Genomic DNA, 18,461 nt, shown 5'->3' on the forward strand with positions numbered 1-18,461 from the left:
ACACACACACACACACACACACACACACACTGTGTACACTCAAAAACATAAAGAGAACACCTAAACCACACAATGTAACTCCAATCACTGACACTTGTGTGAGATCCCACTGTCCACTCAGGAAGAACACTGATTGACAATCAATTTCACATGGAACAGACAACAGCTGGAAATTATAGGCAATTAGCAAGACACCCACAATAAAAGGAGTGGTTCTGCAGGTGGTAACCACAGACCACTTCTCAGTTCCTATGCTTCCTGGCTGATGTTTTGGTCACTTTTGAATGCTGGAGGTGCTTTCACTCTAGTGGTAGCATGAGATGGAGTCTACAACCCACACAAGTGGCTCAGGTAGTGCAGCTCATCCAGGATGGAACATCAATGCGAGCTGTGACAAGAAGGTTTGCTGTGTCTGTCAGCGTAGTGTCCAGAGCATGAAGGTGCTACCAGGAGACAGGCCAGTACATCAGGAGACATGGAGGAGGCCGTAGGAGGGCACCACCACCTTTGTGCCGGGAGGAGCAGGAGGAGCACTGCCAGAGCCCTGCAAAATGACCTCCAGCAGGCCACAAATGTGCATGTGTCAAAACAGTCAGAAACAGACTCCATGAGGGGGGTATGCGGGCCCGACGTCCACAGGTGGGGGTTGTGCTTACAGCCTAACACCGTGCAGGACGTTTGGCATTTGCCAGAGAACACCAAGATTGGCAAATTCCCCACTGGCGCCCTGTACTCTTCACAGATGAAAGCAGGTTCACACTGAGCACGTGACAGACGTAACAGAGTCTGGAGATGCTGTGGAGAACGTTCTGCTGCCTGCAACATCCTCCAGCATGACCGGTTTGGCGGTGGATCAGTAATGGTGTGGGGTGGCATTTCTTTGGGGGGCCGCACAGCCCTCCATGTGCTTTCCAGAGGTAGCCTGACTGCCATTAGGTACCGAGATGAGATCCTCAGACCCCTTGTGAGACCATATGCTGGTGCGGTTGGGTTCCTCCTAATACAAGACAATGCTAGACCTCATGTGGCTGGAGTGTGTCAGCAGTTCCTACAAGAGGAAGGCATTGATGCCATGGACTGGCCGCCCGTTCCCCTGAATCCGATTGAGCCCATCTGGGACGTCTCGCTCCATCTACCACAGACTGTCCAGGAGTTGGCGGATGCTTTAGTCCAGGTCTGGGAGAACATCCCTCAGGAGACCATCCTCCACCTCATCAGGAGCATGCCCAGGCGGGGAGGTCATACGGGCACGTGGAGGCCACACACACTACTGAGCCTCATTGGGACTTGTATTAAGGACATTACATAATGTTGGATCAGCCTGTAGTGGGGTTTTCCACTGTGATTTTGAGTGTGACTCCAAATCCAGACCTCCAGGGGTTGATACCTTTGATTTCCATTGATAATTTGTGTCATTTTGTTGTCAGCGCATTCAACTATGTAAAGAGGAAAGGATTTCATACGATTAGTTCATTCAGATCTACGATGTGTTATCACAGGGAGACCTTTATTTTTTAGAGCAGTGTAAATCTATATAACACTAGAGGATGATGGGATAACGCATGTTTTACTGTTGATTATCTGTTTAACCCAAAGAAGTTGAGACTATTACAGCTGGAGGAGGATGTGACCAAGCTCAGTGCTGCCCCCTCCCCCACAGTCCTCAGAGAGTCCTGCACCCTCACCTGTGCTCTGCGGAGCAGGGATGACCAGTGGCAGCTTGTGGGCGGTTCCCCCCGCTCCTCGCAGTTTCCGTGGCTTCTTTTTCTTCTTCTTGAGGCCACTGGGAGCATCTGGATCTCTAAAGGCTGAAGATTATAGGAAGGAGGTGAGTGAACACTCAGGGTAGAGGGATGAAGGATACAACTGGAGATTATAGGGAGGAGGTGAGTGAACATTCAGGGTGGAGGATACGACTGGAGATTATAGGAAGGAGGTGAGTGAACACTCAGGGCAGAGGGATGAATGATACAACTGGATATTATAGGAAAGAGGTGAGTGAACACTCAGGGCGGAGGATACGACTGGAGCTCACTCATTTACCTGCTTTACGTTTTGGTGTCTCTTTCCTTGGCTGCTCACAGACCTTCCTGCCCAGACTCTGCAAATAGGAGTCTGCACTCACCAGAGATGCCATCACCTGCAACCAGAGAAACCTTAAGTCAGAGAGGAGAGGAATGGGGGCTGTAGGGTACAGAACTGGTGGCCGGGAGTGTGGGGGTCGGTAGGGTATAGAACTGGTGGCCGGGAGTGTGGGGGTCGGTAGGGTACAGAACTGGTGGCCGGGAGTGTGGGGGTCGGTAGGGTATAGAACTGGTGGCGGGGAGGGAGAGGGGGGGGGGGTGTAGGGGAAGTAACTGGTGGCTTTATGGGGGGGGGGTGTATGGGATGTAACTGGCGGCTGTGAGGGAGGGGGGTGTAGGGGATAGAACTGGCGGCTGTGAGGGAGGGGGGTGTAGGGGATAGAACTGGCGGCTGTGAGGGAGGGGGGTGTAGGGGATAGAACTGGCGGCTGTGAGGGAGGGGGGTGTAGGGGATAGAACTGGCGGCTGTGAGGGAGGGGGGTGTAGGGGATGGAACTGGCGGCTGTGAGGGGGGTGTAGGGGATAGAACTGGTGGCTGTGAGGGGGGGTGTAGGGGATGGAACTGGTGGCTGTGAGGGGGGGTGGGGGGTGTAGGGGATAGAACTGGTGGCTGTGAGGGGGGTGTAGGGGATAGAACTGGTGGCTGTGAGGGGGGGTGTAGGGGATAGAACTGGTGGCTGTGAGGGGGGGGTGTAGGGGTTAGAACTGGTGGCTGTGAGGGGGGGTGTAGGGGATAGAACTGGTGGCTGTGAGGGGGGGGGTGTAGGGGATAGAACTGGTGGCTGTGAGGGGGGGTGTAGGGGATAGAACTGGTGGCTGTGAGGGGGGGGTGTAGGGGATAGAACTGGTGGCTGTGAGGGGGGGGTGTAGGGGATAGAACTGGTGGCTGTGAGGGGGGGATGTAGGGGATAGAACTGGTGGCTGTGAGGGGGGGATGTAGGGGATAGAACTGGTGGCTGTGAGGGGGGGATGTAGGGGATAGAACTGGTGGCTGTGAGGGGGGGTGGGGGGTGTAGGGGATAGAACTGGTGGCTGTGAGGGGGGATGTAGGGGATAGAACTGGTGGCTGTGAGGGGGGGTGTAGGGGATAGAACTGGTGGCTGTGAGGGGGGGTGTAGGGGATAGAACTGGTGGCTGTGAGGGGGTGGGGGGTGTAGGGGATAGAACTGGTGGCTGTGAGGGGGGGTGTAGGGGATAGAACTGGTGGCTGTGAGGGGGGTGTAGGGGATAGAACTGGTGGCTGTGAGGGGGTGTGTAGGGGATAGAACTGGTGGCTGTGAGGGGGGGTGTAGGGGATAGAACTGGTGGCTGTGAGGGGGGGTGTGTAGGGGATAGAACTGGTGGCTGTGAGGGGGGTGGGGGTGTAGGGGATAGAACTGGTGGCTGTGAGGGGGTGTGTAGGGGATAGAACTGGTGGCTGTGAGGGGGGTGTGTAGGGGATAGAACTGGTGGCTGTGAGGGGGGGTGTGTAGGGGATAGAACTGGTGGCTGTGAGGGGGGGTGTGTAGGGGATAGAACTGGTGGCTGTGAGGGGGGATGTAGGGGATAGAACTGGTGGCTGTGAGGGGGGATGTAGGGGATGGAACTGGTGCCTGTGAGGGGGGATGTAGGGGATAGAACTGGTGCCTGTGAGGGGGGGTGTAGGGGATAGAACTGGTGGCTGTGAGGGGGGGTGTAGGGGATAGAACTGGTGGCTGTGAGGGGGGGTGTAGGGGATAGAACTGGTGGCTGTGAGGGGGGGTGTAGGGGATAGAACTGGTGGCTGTGAGGGGGGGTGTAGGGGATAGAACTGGTGGCTGTGAGGGGGGGTGTAGGGGATAGAACTGGTGGCTGTGAGGGGGGGTGTAGGGGATAGAACTGGTGGCTGTGAGGGGGGGTGTAGGGGATAGAACTGGTGGCTGTGAGGGGGGTGTAGGGGATAGAACTGGTGGCTGTGAGGGGGGGGTGGGGGGGTGTAGGGGATAGAACTGGAGGCTGTGAGGGGGGGTGTAGGGGATAGAACTGGTGGCTGTGAGGGGGGGTGTAGGGGATAGAACTGGTGGCTGTGAGGGGGGGATGTAGGGGATAGAACTGGTGGCTGTGAGGGGGGATGTAGGGGATATAACTGGTGGCTGGGAGTGGGGGATGTAGGGGATAGAACTGGTGGCTGGGAGGGGGGTGGGGTGTAGGGGATAGAACTGGTGGCTGGGAGGGGGGGTGTAGGGGATAGAACTGGTGGCTGTGAGGGGGGTGGGGTGTAGGGGATAGAACTGGTGGCTGTGAGGGGGGGTGTAGGGGATAGAACTGGTGGCTGTGAGGGGGGGTGTAGGGGATAGAACTGGTGGCTGTGAGGGGGGGTGTAGGGGATAGAACTGGTGGCTGTGAGGGGGGTGTAGGGGATAGAACTGGTGGCTGTGAGGGGGGGGGGTGGGGGGTGTAGGGGATAGAACTGGTGGCTGTGAGGGGGGGTGTAGGGGATAGAACTGGTGGCTGTGAGGGGGGGATGTAGGGGATAGAACTGGTGGCTGTGAGGGGGGGATGTAGGGGATATAACTGGTGGCTGTGAGGGGGGTGGGGTGTAGGGGATAGAACTGGTGGCTGTGAGGGGGGGTGTAGGGGATAGAACTGGTGGCTGTGAGGGGGGGATGTAGGGGATAGAACTGGTGGCTGTGAGGGGGGGATGTAGGGGATAGAACTGGTGGCTTGGAGGGGGGGTGTAGGGGATAGAACTGGTGGCTGTGAGGGGGGTGGGGTGTAGGGGATAGAACTGGTGGCTTGGAGGGGGGGTGTAGGGGATAGAACTGGTGGCTGTGAGGGGGGTGGGGTGTAGGGGATAGAACTGGTGGCTGTGAGGGGGGGTGTAGGGGATAGAACTGGTGGCTGTGAGGGGGGGTGTAGGGGATGGAACTGGTGCCTGTGAGGGGGGATGTAGGGGATAGAACTGGTGCCTGTGAGGGGGGGTGTAGGGGATAGAACTGGTGCCTGTGAGGGGGGGGTGTAGGGGATAGAACTGGTGGCTGTGAGGGGGGGTGTAGGGGATAGAACTGGTGGCTGTGAGGGGGGGTGTAGGGGATAGAACTGGTGGCTGTGAGGGGGGGTGTAGGGGATAGAACTGGTGGCTGTGAGGGGGGGGTGTAGGGGATAGAACTGGTGCCTGTGAGGGGGGGTGTAGGGGATAGAACTGGTGGCTGTGAGGGGGGGTGTAGGGGATAGAACTGGTGGCTGTGAGGGGGGGTGTAGGGGATAGAACTGGTGGCTGTGAGGGGGGGATGTAGGGGATAGAACTGGTGGCTGTGAGGGGGGGATGTAGGGGATATAACTGGTGGCTGTGAGGGGGGGTGTAGGGGATAGAACTGGTGGCTGTGAGGGGGGGATGTAGGGGATAGAACTGGTGGCTGTGAGGGGGGGATGTAGGGGATATAACTGGTGGCTGGGAGTGGGGGATGTAGGGGATAGAACTGGTGGCTGGGAGGGGGGTGGGGTGTAGGGGATAGAACTGGTGGCTGGGAGGGGGGGGTGTAGGGGATAGAACTGGTGGCTGTGAGGGGGGTGGGGTGTAGGGGATAGAACTGGTGGCTGTGAGGGGGGGTGTAGGGGATAGAACTGGTGGCTGTGAGGGGGGGTGTAGGGGATAGAACTGGTGGCTGTGAGGGGGGGTGTAGGGGATAGAACTGGTGGCTGTGAGGGGGGGTGTAGGGGATAGAACTGGTGGCTGTGAGGGGGGTGTAGGGGATAGAACTGGTGGCTGTGAGGGGGGTGTAGGGGATAGAACTGGTGGCTGTGAGGGGGGGGGGTGGGGGGTGTAGGGGATAGAACTGGTGGCTGTGAGGGGGGGTGTAGGGGATAGAACTGGTGGCTGTGAGGGGGGGTGTAGGGGATAGAACTGGTGGCTGTGAGGGGGGGTGTAGGGGATAGAACTGGTGGCTGTGAGGGGGGGATGTAGGGGATAGAACTGGTGGCTGTGAGGGGGGTGGGGTGTAGGGGATAGAACTGGTGGCTGTGAGGGGGGGTGTAGGGGATAGAACTGGTGGCTGTGAGGGGGGTGTAGGGGATAGAACTGGTGGCTGTGAGGGGGGGTGGGGGGTGTAGGGGATAGAACTGGAGGCTGTGAGGGGGGGTGTAGGGGATAGAACTGGTGGCTGTGAGGGGGGTGGGGTGTAGGGGATAGAACTGGTGGCTTGGAGGGGGGGTGTAGGGGATAGAACTGGTGGCTGTGAGGGGGGGATGTAGGGGATATAACTGGTGGCTGGGAGTGGGGGATGTAGGGGATAGAACTGGTGGCTGGGAGGGGGGTGGGGTGTAGGGGATAGAACTGGTGGCTGGGAGGGGGGGTGTAGGGGATAGAACTGGTGGCTGTGAGGGGGGGTGTAGGGGATAGAACTGGTGGCTGTGAGGGGGGATGTAGGGGATAGAACTGGTGGCTGTGAGGGGGGGATGTAGGGGATATAACTGGTGGCTGGGAGTGGGGGATGTAGGGGATAGAACTGGTGGCTGGGAGGGGGGTGGGGTGTAGGGGATAGAACTGGTGGCTGGGAGGGGGGGTGTAGGGGATAGAACTGGTGGCTGTGAGGGGGGTGGGGTGTAGGGGATAGAACTGGTGGCTGTGAGGGGGGATGTAGGGGATAGAACTGGTGGCTGTGAGGGGGGGATGTAGGGGATATAACTGGTGGCTGGGAGTGGGGGATGTAGGGGATAGAACTGGTGGCTGGGAGGGGGGTGGGGTGTAGGGGATAGAACTGGTGGCTGTGAGGGGGGTGGGGTGTAGGGGATAGAACTGGTGGCTGTAAGGGGGGGTGTAGGGGATAGAACTGGTGGCTGTGAGGGGGGGTGTGGGGGATAGAACTGGTGGCTGTGAGGGGGGGTGTAGGGGATAGAACTGGTGGCTGTGAGGGGGGGTGTAGGGGATAGAACTGGTGGCTGTGAGGGGGGTGTAGGGGATAGAAATGGTGGCTGTGAGGGGGGGGTGGGGGGTGTAGGGGATAGAACTGGAGGCTTTGAGGGGGGGTGTAGGGGATAGAACTGGTGGCTGTGAGGGGGGGGTGTAGCGGATAGAACTGGTGGCTGTGAGGGGGGGATGTAGGGGATAGAACTGGTGGCTGTGAGGGGGGTGGGGTGTAGGGGATAGAACTGGTGGCTGTGAGGGGGGGTGTAGGGGATAGAACTGGTGGCTGTGAGGGGGGGATGTAGGGGATAGAACTGGTGGCTGTGAGGGGGGGATGTAGGGGATAGAACTGGTGGCTTGGAGGGGGGGTGTAGGGGATAGAACTGGTGGCTGTGAGGGGGGGATGTAGGGGATAGAACTGGTGGCTTGGAGGGGGGGTGTAGGGGATAGAACTGGTGGCTGTGAGGGGGGTGGGGTGTAGGGGATAGAACTGGTGGCTGTGAGGGGGGGTGTAGGGGATAGAACTGGTGGCTGTGAGGGGGGTGTAGGGGATAGAACTGGTGGCTGTGAGGGGGGTGTAGGGGATAGAACTGGTGGCTGTGAGGGGGGGTGTAGGGGATAGAACTGGTGGCTGTGAGGGGGGTGTAGGGGATAGAACTGGAGGCTGTGAGGGGGGGTGTAGGGGATAGAACTGGTGGCTGTGAGGGGGGGTGTAGGGGATAGAACTGGAGGCTGTGAGGGGGGGTGTAGGGGATAGAACTGGTGGCTGTGAGGGGGGGGATGTAGGGGATATAACTGGTGGCTGTGAGGGGGGTGGGGTGTAGGGGATAGAACTGGTGGCTGTGAGGGGGGGTGTAGGGGATAGAACTGGTGGCTGTGAGGGGGGTGTAGGGGATAGAACTGGTGGCTGTGAGGGGGGGGTGGGGGGTGTAGGGGATAGAACTGGAGGCTGTGAGGGGGGGTGTAGGGGATAGAACTGGTGGCTGTGAGGGGGGGTGTAGGGGATAGAACTGGAGGCTGTGAGGGGGGGTGTAGGGGATAGAACTGGTGGCTGTGAGGGGGGGGATGTAGGGGATATAACTGGTGGCTGTGAGGGGGGTGGGGTGTAGGGGATAGAACTGGTGGCTGTGAGGGGGTGTGTAGGGGATAGAACTGGTGGCTGTGAGGGGGGGTGTAGGGGATAGAACTGGTGGCTGTGAGGGGGGTGGGGTGTAGGGGATAGAACTGGTGGCTGTGAGGGGGGTGGGGGTGTAGGGGATAGAACTGGTGGCTGTGAGGGGGGGGTGTAGGGGATAGAACTGGTGGCTGTGAGGGGGGGTGTAGGGGATAGAGCCGGTGGTCGGGGGGGGGGGATAGAGCCGGTGGTCAGGGGGGGGGGGATAGAGCCGGTGGTCAGGGGGGGGGGGATAGAGCCGGTGGTCAGGGGACTGCGTGTAGGGCCGGTAGTCGGGGGGGGTCAGTCCGCCTCTCACCCGTTAAGCTCGGAGCCGGTTTGTTTTCACAGATCAGAAACGCAGCAAAACCGAAGACACATGGAGCCGCAGGCGACACTAGCGGAGCCCAGAGACAGAGCAGCCGCCACCAATCACAGCACAGGATCACCGCTCGATTACACTGGTCTGCGAATACACAGCTAGAGCGTCCGAGGAGCGGAGCATGATGGGATACAGGCGGTCCTCCCGGGGAAATGTCACGTGTTCTAACACAGAGTATATATGTGTGGCGCGGGGACGAGGATGAAGTTGGTTTCTTATTCGGCAGCTTCTTATTCCTGAAGTTTGTTTCTTATTCGCAGCTTCTTATTCCTGAAGTTGGTTTCTTATTCGCAGCTTCTTATTCCTGAAGTTGGTTTCTTATTCGGCAGCTTCTTATTCCTGAAGTTGGTTTCTTATTCGGCAGCTTCTTATTCCCTGAAGTTTGTTTCTTATTTGCAGCTTCTTATTCCCTGAAGTTGGTTTCTTATTCGCAGCTTCTTATTCCCTGAAGTTGGTTTCTTATTCGGCAGCTTCTTATTCCTGAAGTTGGTTTCTTATTCGGCAGCTTCTTATTCCCTGAAGTTTGTTTCTTATTTGCAGCTTCTTATTCCCTGAAGTTGGTTTCTTATTCGCAGCTTCTTATTCCTGAAGTTTGTTTCTTATTTGCAGCTTCTTATTCCTGAAGTTGGTTTCTTATTCGCAGCTTCTTATTCCCTGAAGTTGGTTTCTTATTCGGCAGCTTCTTATTCCTGAAGTTTTTCTTATTCGCAGCTTCTTATTCCCTGAAGTTTGTTTCTTATTCGGCAGCTTCTTATTCCCTGAAGTTGGTTTCTTATTTGCAGCTTCTTATTCCCTGAAGTTTGTTTCTTATTCGCAGCTTCTTATTCCTGAAGTTTTTTTCTTATTCGCAGCTTCTTATTCCTGAAGTTTGTTTCTTATTTGCAGCTTCTTATTCCCTGAAGTTTGTTTCTTATTCGCAGCTTCTTATTCCTGAAGTTTGTTTCTTATTTGCAGCTTCTTATTCCTGAAGTTGGTTTCTTATTCGCAGCTTCTTATTCCCTGAAGTTGGTTTCTTATTCGCAGCTTCTTATTCCTGAAGTTTGTTTCTTATTCGCAGCTTCTTATTCCCTGAAGTTTGTTTCTTATTTGCAGCTTCTTATTCCCTGAAGTTGGTTTCTTATTTGGCAGCTTCTTATTCCTGAAGTTTGTTTCTTATTCGCAGCTTCTTATTCCCTGAAGTTGGTTTCTTATTCGGCAGCTTCTTATTCCCTGAAGTTGGTTTCTTATTCGGCAGCTTCTTATTCCTAAAGTTGGTTTCTTATTCGCGCATTGTCTTATAGATGACTAATAGACCTTTTCTATTCTTATTTCTCTGCTGTAAACCTGTTTTTTATACATAAATGTTGAATATTATTTGGGAACAATCAAATTCAGAACAAAAAATCTAGATTGTTTGTGTTTTTGCTGAAAAAAACAATAGTAAAATAATGGATGAAAAAATATGGGTTTTGAATAAGTAACTGATGAATTTAAGGGGTTAAACGCTGTTGGGCCACTGACCTATATGTTGAAAAATAAAGAGTAAGGGCCTCTCCATAATACCCACCTATATCCAGCCTGGCCCAAACAGCGGGTTGGCATTAAAACAGGTGCTAACTTTGCCAACATTACACACTTCTTTTACATTTTGAATATTTGGTGATTTCAAGGGGTTAAAAACGCTGTTGGGCCACTGACCTAAGGGTTGAAAAATAAAGAGTAATGGTCCCTCCATAGTACCCAACTGTATCTAGCCTGGCCCAAACAGTGGATTGGCATTAAAACAGGTGCCAATCTTGCCAACTATATACATTTTCTACATTTTGAATAAGTAGCTGAGGAATTTAAGGGGTTAAACGCCATTGGACCACTGAATGAAGGGTGGAAATATAAACAGTAAGGGCCCCTCCATAATACCCAATTTTATCCAGCCTATCCCAAACAGTGGATTGGCATTAAAACAGGTGCCAGCCTTGCCAACTATATACATTTTCTGCATTTTGAATAAGTAACTGGTGATTTCAAGGGGTTAAACGCTGTTGGGCCACTGACCTAAGGGTTGAAAAATAAAGATTAAGGGCCTCTCCATAATACCCAACTGTATCCAGCCTGGCCCAAACAGTGGATCGTCATTAAAATTGGTGCCAACCTTGCCAGCTATGTAAATTTTCAGTATTTTGAATTAGTGAGGAATTTAAGGGGTTAAACACCATTGGGCCACTGAATTAAGGGTGGAAATGTAAAGAGTAAGGGCCCTCCATAATACCCAGATGTATCCAGCCTGGCCTAAACAGTGGATTGGCATTAAAACAGTTGCCAACCTTGCCTACTATATACATTTTCTATATTTTGAATATTTGATGATTTCAAGGGGTTAAACGCTGTTGGACCACTGACCTAAGTGTTGAAAAATAAAGAGTAAGGGCTCCTCCATAATACCACCTGTATCCAGCCTGGCGCAAACAGTGGATTGGCATTAAATCAGGTGCCAACCTTGCCAGCTATATACATTTTCTGCATTTGAATAAGTAACTGGTGATTTCAAGGGGTTAAACGCTGTGGGGCCACTGACCTAAGTGTTGAAATGTAAAGAGTAAGGGCCCCTCCATAATACCCAACTGTATCCAGCCTGGCCTAAACAGTAGATTGGCATTAAAACAGGGGCCACCCTTGCCAACTATATACATTTTCTACATTTTGAATAATTACAGTAACTGGTGATTTCAAGGGGTTAAACGCCATTGGGCCACTGACCTGAGAGATAAAAAATAAAGATTAAGCCCCCTCCATAGTACCCAACTGTATCCAACCTGGCCCAAACTGGGGATTGGCATTAATGCCTTAACAACGCCGGACGTAAATGTACGTCCTGGTGAGCTGGTACTTAACACACCAGGACGTACATTTACGTCATAAGTATAACCGCAAGCATCGGAGCGATGCCCAGATCATGCCCAGATCCAAAATAGCTGCTTTTTTTGTAACATTTTATTCCAAAACAAATGAATAAAAAATGGATTAAAAGTTTTATATAAGCAAATATGGTATCAATAAAAATTACAGATCAAGGCGCAAAAAATGAGCCCTCATACCGCCGCTTGTATGGAAAAATGAACAAGCTATAGGTCTTCAAAACGGGGATTTTAAACGTACTAATTTGGTTAAAAAGTTTGTGTTTTTTTTTAAGCACAACAGTAATAGAAAAGTATGTTATCATGGATATCATTTTAATCGTATTGACCCAAAAAATAAAGGACATATATCATTTTTACCGTAAATTGTATGGCGTGAAAACAAAACCTTTTCGTGAAATTACCAAAATTGCGTTTTTCTTTTTAATTTCCACACACAAATAGTATTTTTTTGGATGAGCCATACATTTTATGGTAAAGTGAGTGATGGCATTACAACGGACAACTGGTCGCGCAAAAAACAAGCCCTCACACTAGTCTGTGGATGAAAATATAAAAGAGTTATGATTTTTTTGAAGGCGAGGAGGAAAAAATGAAAACATAAAAATAAAATTGTTTTTAAGGCCTAAATGGGCTGAGTCCTAAAGGGGTTAAAACAGGTCCAAACATAGAACAGGATATCCGGCTCCCAATAGAATAAGATAAAATCCGACTTTATTAGAAATCCATTAAAAATAGTGCAGGTAGGTGAAAAAATAAGGAAAAAAAAGGGCAGACGTGTTTCGACTTATCAGTAAGCCTTAGTCATGGCAAGTTACTAACACACACTGTCCCATATATATACATGGATAAGCAACACGTGACATGACATCACACGCTACCACGCCCTCCCGAAAAGGGAGGGGGAATATCTGGCCATATACAGCCCAACGCACCTGAATATCCAAAGGACAGCATATTATGCATATTATATATCAATCCCAAAATTCAAAATTATAACAATGGGTGCGAGCAAAAAATTGCATTATATTCAGACACGCCCACTATACCTAATCATGTCGGTAGGTGAAAATTTATCACAAGCGTATCACCAGAACAAAACATAAAAGAGAATAAAAGAGAGATTCAAAAAATATTATAAAGAAAGTTGCAATTATCTGGAGAGACAATTTCTTAATAGATATAAGAAAAATCATGTCTATAATTTAACCCCTTAAGGACCCAGCCATTTTACACCTTAGGACCAGAGCGTTTTTTGCACATCTGACCACTGTCACTTTAAACATTAATAACTCTGGAATGCTTTTAGTTATCAATCTGATTCCGAGATTGTTTTTTCGTGAAATATTCTACTTTAACGTAGTGGTAAAATTTTGTGGTAACTTGCATCCTTTCTTGGTGAAAAATCCCAAAATTTGATGAAAAATTTGAAAATTTTGCATTTTTCTAACTTTGAAGCTCTCTGCTTGTAAGGAAAATGGATATTCAAAATATTTTTTTATTTTATTCACATTTCCAATATGTCTACTTTATGTTTGCATCATAAAATTGACGTGTTTTTACTTTTGGAAGACACCAGAGGGCTTCAAAGTTCAGCAGCACTTTTCCAATTTTTCACAAAATTTTGAACCTCGCTTTTTTTCAGAGACCAGTTCAGGTTTGAAGTGGATTTAAAGGGTCTTCCCATTAGAAATACCCCACAAATGACCCCATTATAAAAACTACACCCCCCAAAGTATTCAAAATTACAATCAGTAAGTGTTTTAACCCTTTAGGTGTTTCACAGGAATAGCAGCAAAGTGAAGGAGAAAATTCACAATCTTTATTTTTTACACTCGCATGTTCTTGTAAACCCAATTTTTGAATTTTTACAAGGGGTAAAAGGAGAAAATGTATACTTGTATTTGTAGCCCAATTTCTCTCGAGTAAGGACATACCTCATATGTCTATGTAAAGTGTTCGGCGGGCGCAGTAGAGGGCTCAGAAGCGAAGGAGCGACAAGGGGATTTTGGAGAGTACGTTTTTCAGAAATGGTTTTTGGGGGGCATGTTGCATTTAGGAAGCCCCTATGGTGCCAGAACAGCAAAAATAACCCACATGGCATACCATTTTGGAAACTAGACCCCTTGGGGAACGTTACAAGGAATAAAGTGAGCCTTAATACCCCACAGGTGTTTCACGACTTTTGCATATGTAAAAAAAAAAATTTTTTTTTTTCACTAAAATGTGTGTTTCCCCCCAAATTTCGCATTTTTGCAAGGGTTAATAGCAGAAAATACCCCCCAAAATTTGTAACCCCATCTCTTCTGAGTATGGAGGCACCCCATAAGTTGGCATGAAGTGCATTACGGGCGAACTACAATGCTCCGAAGAGAAGGAGTGATATTTGACTTTTTGAGAGCAAATTTTGCTCGGGGGGCATGTCGCATTTAGGAAGCCCCTATGGTGCCAGAACACCAAAAAAAAAACACATGGCATACCATTTTGGAAACTAGACCCCTTGAGGAGCGTAACAAGGAATAAAGTGAGCCTTAATACCCCACACGGGTTTCACGACTTTTGCATATGAAAAAAAATATATATTTTTTTTTCACTAAGATGTGTGTTTCCCCCCAAATTTCAATTTTTGCAAGGGTTAATAGCAGAAAATACCCCCCAAAATTTGTAACCCCATCTCTTCTGAGTATGGAGGTACCCCATAAGTGGACCTGAAGTGCACTACGGGCGAACTACAATGCTCAGAAGAGGAGGAGCACCATTGAGCTTTTGGAAAGAGAATTCGTTTGGAATGGTAGTCAGGGGCCATGTGCATTTACAAAGCCCCCCATGGTGCCAGAACAGTGGACCCCCCCCCCCCACATGTGACCCCATTTTGGAAACTACACCCCTCACAGAATTTAATAAGTGGTGCAGTGAGCATTTACACCCCACTGGCGTTTGACAGATCTTTGGGACAGTGGGCTGTGCAAATGGAAAATTACATTTTTTATTTTCACGGATCACTGTTCCAAAAATCTGTCAGACACCTGTGGGGCGTAAATGCTCACTGCGCCCCTTATTACATTACATGAGGGGAGTAGTTTCCAAAATGGGGTCACATATGGGGGGGGTCCATTGTTCTGGTACCATGGGGGCTTTGTAAACACAAGTGGCCTTCAATTCCGGACAAATTTTATCTTCAAAATCCCAATGGCGCTCCCTCTCTTCTGAGCATTGTAGTGCACCCATAGAGCACTTTACATCCACATATGGGTATTCTCTTACTCAGAAGAAATTGAGTTACAAATTTTGGGGGGCTTTTTTTTATTTTCCCTTGTGAAAATGAAAAATTTAGGGTGACACCAGCATTTTAGTGAAAAAAAATTTTTTTTTTCATTTTCCCATTCAACTTTAATGAAAATTTGTCAAACACCTGTGGGGTGTTCAGGCTCACTATACCCCTTGTTACGTTCCGTGAGGGGTGTCGTTTCCAAAATGGGGTCACATGTCTGTATTTATTGTTTTGCGCTTATGTCAGAACCGCTGTAAAATCAGCCACCCCTGTGCAAATCACCAATTTAGGCCTCAAATGTACATGGTGCGCTCTCACTCCTGAGCCTTGTTGTGCGTCCGCAGAGCATTTTACGCCCACATATGGGGTATCTCCGTACTCAGGAGAAATTGCGTTACAAATTTTGGGGGTCTTTTTTTCCTTTTACCTCCCGTGAAAATAAAAAGTAAAGGACAACGCCAGCATGTTAATGTAAAAAAAATTTATTTTTTACACTAACAGGCTGGTGTAGACCCAACTTTTCTTTTTCATAAGGGGTAAAAGGAAAAAAAGCCCCCAAAATTAGTAACGCAATTTCTCCCGAGTACGGAAATATCCCATATGTGGCACTAAACTGTTTCCTTGAAATACGACAGGGCTCCGAAGTGAGAGAGCGCCATGCGCATTTGAGGACTAAATTAGGGATTGCACAGGGGTGGACATAGGGGTATTCTACGCCAGTGATTCCCAAACAGGGTGCCTCCAGCTGTTGCTAAACTCCCAGCATGCCTGGACAGTCAGTGGCTTTCCGGAAATGCTGGAAGTTGTTGTTTTGCAACAGCTGGAGGCTCTGTTTTGGAAACACTGCCGTACAATACATTTTTTATTTTTTATTAGGGGGACAGTGTAAGGGGGTGTATATGTTGTGTTTTACTCTTTATTATGTGTAAGTGTAGTGTAGTGTAGTGTTTTTAGGGTACATTCACACTGGCGGGTTTACAGTGAATTTACCGCTAGGAGTTTGCGCTGCGGTGAAAAATTTGCCACAGCCCAAACTTGAAGCAGAAAACTTACTGTAAACCCGCCAGTGTGAATGTACCCTGTACGTTCACATGGGGGGGCAAACCTCAAGCTGTTTCAAAACTACAACTCCCAGCATGTACTGACAGACCGTGCATGCTGGGAGTTGTACTTTTGCAACAGCTGGAGGCACACTGGTTGGAAAACCTTCAGTTAGGTTCTGTTACCTAACTCAGTATTTTCCAACCAGTGTGCCTCCAGCTGTTGCAAAACTTCAACTCCCAGCATGTACTGATCGCCGAAAGGCATGCTGGGAGATGTAGTTATGCAACAGCTGGAGGGATCGCAACTACAACTCCCAGCATGCCCAGAGAGCTGTTTAGGCTTGCTGGGAGTTGCAGTTTTGCAACATCTGTAGAGCTATAGTTTAGAGACCACTGCATAGTGGTCTCCAAACTGTGGACCTCCAGATGTTGCAAAACTACAACTCCCAGCATGTCCAGACAGCAAACTGCTGTCTGGGCATGCTGGGAGTTGTAGTTTTGCAAGATCTGGAGGTGCACAGTATAGAGATCACTTTGCAGTGGTCTCAAACTGTAGACCTCCAGCTGTTGCAAAACTGCAACTCCCAGCAAGCCTAAACGGCTCTCTGGGCATGCTGGGAGTTGTAGTTTTGCAACATCTGGAGGGTTACAGTTTAGAGACCACTATAGTGGTCTCAGACTGTAGCCCTCCAGATGTTGCTAAGTAACTCACCGGCTTCCGTTGGATCCAGGGAGCTGTGTCGCGGTCCTCTTCTTCCGCCGATCGTCGCCCGCTGCCGCCGCTGATCGTCGCCCGCTGCCTTCGCCGATGGGTAAGTGGATCTTCGGCGCCGGTCCCTGTCGGTTTCCCCGTTCTGCCCCGCCTATTGTGGGAGGGCAGGACGGGGAAACCGAAAGTAAACCCCTCCGCCCCCGATCTGCTATTGGTGGTCGCGTCTAGACCACCAATAGCAGAGATAGGAGGGGTGGCAACTCTGCCACCTCACTCCTATCGCTACAGGGGGATCGTGGGTGTCTAGGACACCCGCGATCCCCCTTCTATTCCGGGTCACCGGGTCACCATAGACCCGTATGACCCGGAATCGGCGCAAATCGCAAGTGTGAATTCACTTGCGATTTGCGCCGATCGCCGACATGGGGGGCTCTAATGACCCCTCTGGGCATTTGCGCGGGGTGTCTGCTGATAGATATCAGCATTCACCCCGGCGCGATCCCCGCCCGGCGCGCGGCGGGGACCGAAATTCCCACGGGCGTACAGGTACGCCCTTGGTCCTTAAGTACCAGGGAGCAAAGGCGTACCTGTACGCCCTTGGTCCTTAAGGGGTTAAACCATATGGATGGCGTGTCTCCAGATTTAATATCCAAAACGCCTCTCGTCTGAAAATCTGTTGGCCCCAATCTCCACCTCTTCGGGAAGGACGGACCTTTTCAATTCCCAAGACCTTGCATTTGGGTATATTGCCAGAGTGTTTCTCCACCACGTGTCTAGAAAAACCTGATAGAGACCTGTTCACACTCTTCTCAGTATTGGGTATATACATATGTTCTTGAATTCTAGATTTCAGTTTTCTGGTCGTGCAGCCTACATATTGCAGGCTGCACTCCAGGCAAATGATGGTATAAATCACATGAGAAGACAATTAATGAGACTTTTGATGTTAAACTGTTGCCCAGATGCACAAGAGGAAAAAGTGGTAGAATTATGCATATATTTACAATTACCACATCTGGGGCGGCCACATTTGTAGCTGCCCTTGGCAGAAAGCCAAGTGTCATTTCTATTACCAGTGTCACTAAATTCACTTGGAGATAACTGGCTTTGAAGTGTACGAGCTCTACGAGGAATGACTCGGAAACCTTAATCAAGTATACGGCTCATGACTTCATCTGATCTTAGCAACGGTAAATGTCTGTAAACAATATTACGAATGTCATTAAATTGCATAGAAAAATTAGTAGAAAAGGTAGGAACATTCTGACTGTTTGTGTCTGTATGTAATTTGGCGTTAAGGTAGTATCTATTAGGCTTGGCATTAACAATGCCCTCTGCCCTACCTATAATATGAGAATTATAACCTCTAGCAGACAACCTTTGTCTAATGTCCTTACAGGCTATACCATACGATACATTGTCAGAGCAAGCTCTACGGGCACGAACTAATTCACCAATGGATAGATTTTTTATAACATGCTGTGGATGACAACTAGACGCATGGAGCAAACTGTTGCCCGCACAAGGCTTTCGATATAGCCTCGTGTGTACACAGTTATTTACAACATCTCCCGACAGTGTAACATCCAAATATTAGTTTCATTGTCATCAAGTGACATTGCAAAAGACAATGATAAATCATTAGAATTGATATAGGACATGAAATCATGAACCTGAGTATGTGTGCCCCTCCATATTAGGAGGAGGTCATCTATATATCTGCCATACCAGCCAATCAGGTGGAAAATGGATTGGCTGGTGAACACAAGACGACCTCCTCCCAATACAACATATATAAATTAGCTAGTGACGGGGAGAACTTAGACCCCATAGGGCAACCTGTAATTTGTAAAAAATACTCATCACTGAAACTAAAAAAAAAATTATTTTGTAACAAAAAGTGTAACACCTGCAGTATGTATTCTCTGAGATCATTATGATAAGTACTATATTTATCAAGATGGTAAGCAACTGCAGTGATAGCATGATTATGAGAGATACAGGTATAAAATGCTGTAACATTACAAGATAGCCATTTTTGATTCTCTTTCCATTGTATTTTTT

The 18,461-nt window shown here is 49.6% G+C and overlaps 1 protein-coding gene across 1 annotated transcript in view; it reads right to left on the bottom strand.

Moving 5' to 3' along the window:
• SURF6 (surfeit 6) overlaps nucleotides 1-8,633 on the bottom strand; it is a 40,359-nt gene extending 31,726 nt beyond the window's left edge. The window contains exons 1-3 of the mRNA XM_056560251.1: nucleotides 8,418-8,633; nucleotides 2,044-2,140; nucleotides 1,686-1,808 (exon numbers count right to left, since the gene is read on the bottom strand). Coding sequence (XP_056416226.1) covers nucleotides 1,686-1,808; nucleotides 2,044-2,137 — 217 coding nt within the window. The 5' untranslated portion in view covers nucleotides 2,138-2,140; nucleotides 8,418-8,633. The remainder of the gene's footprint in view (nucleotides 1-1,685; nucleotides 1,809-2,043; nucleotides 2,141-8,417) is intronic.
• Nucleotides 8,634-18,461: the final 9,828 nt, after the last annotated feature.

This window comes from Hyla sarda, chromosome 2 (assembly GCF_029499605.1).
Source record: "Hyla sarda isolate aHylSar1 chromosome 2, aHylSar1.hap1, whole genome shotgun sequence".
In the NCBI taxonomy this organism is placed as follows: Eukaryota; Metazoa; Chordata; class Amphibia; order Anura; family Hylidae; genus Hyla; species Hyla sarda.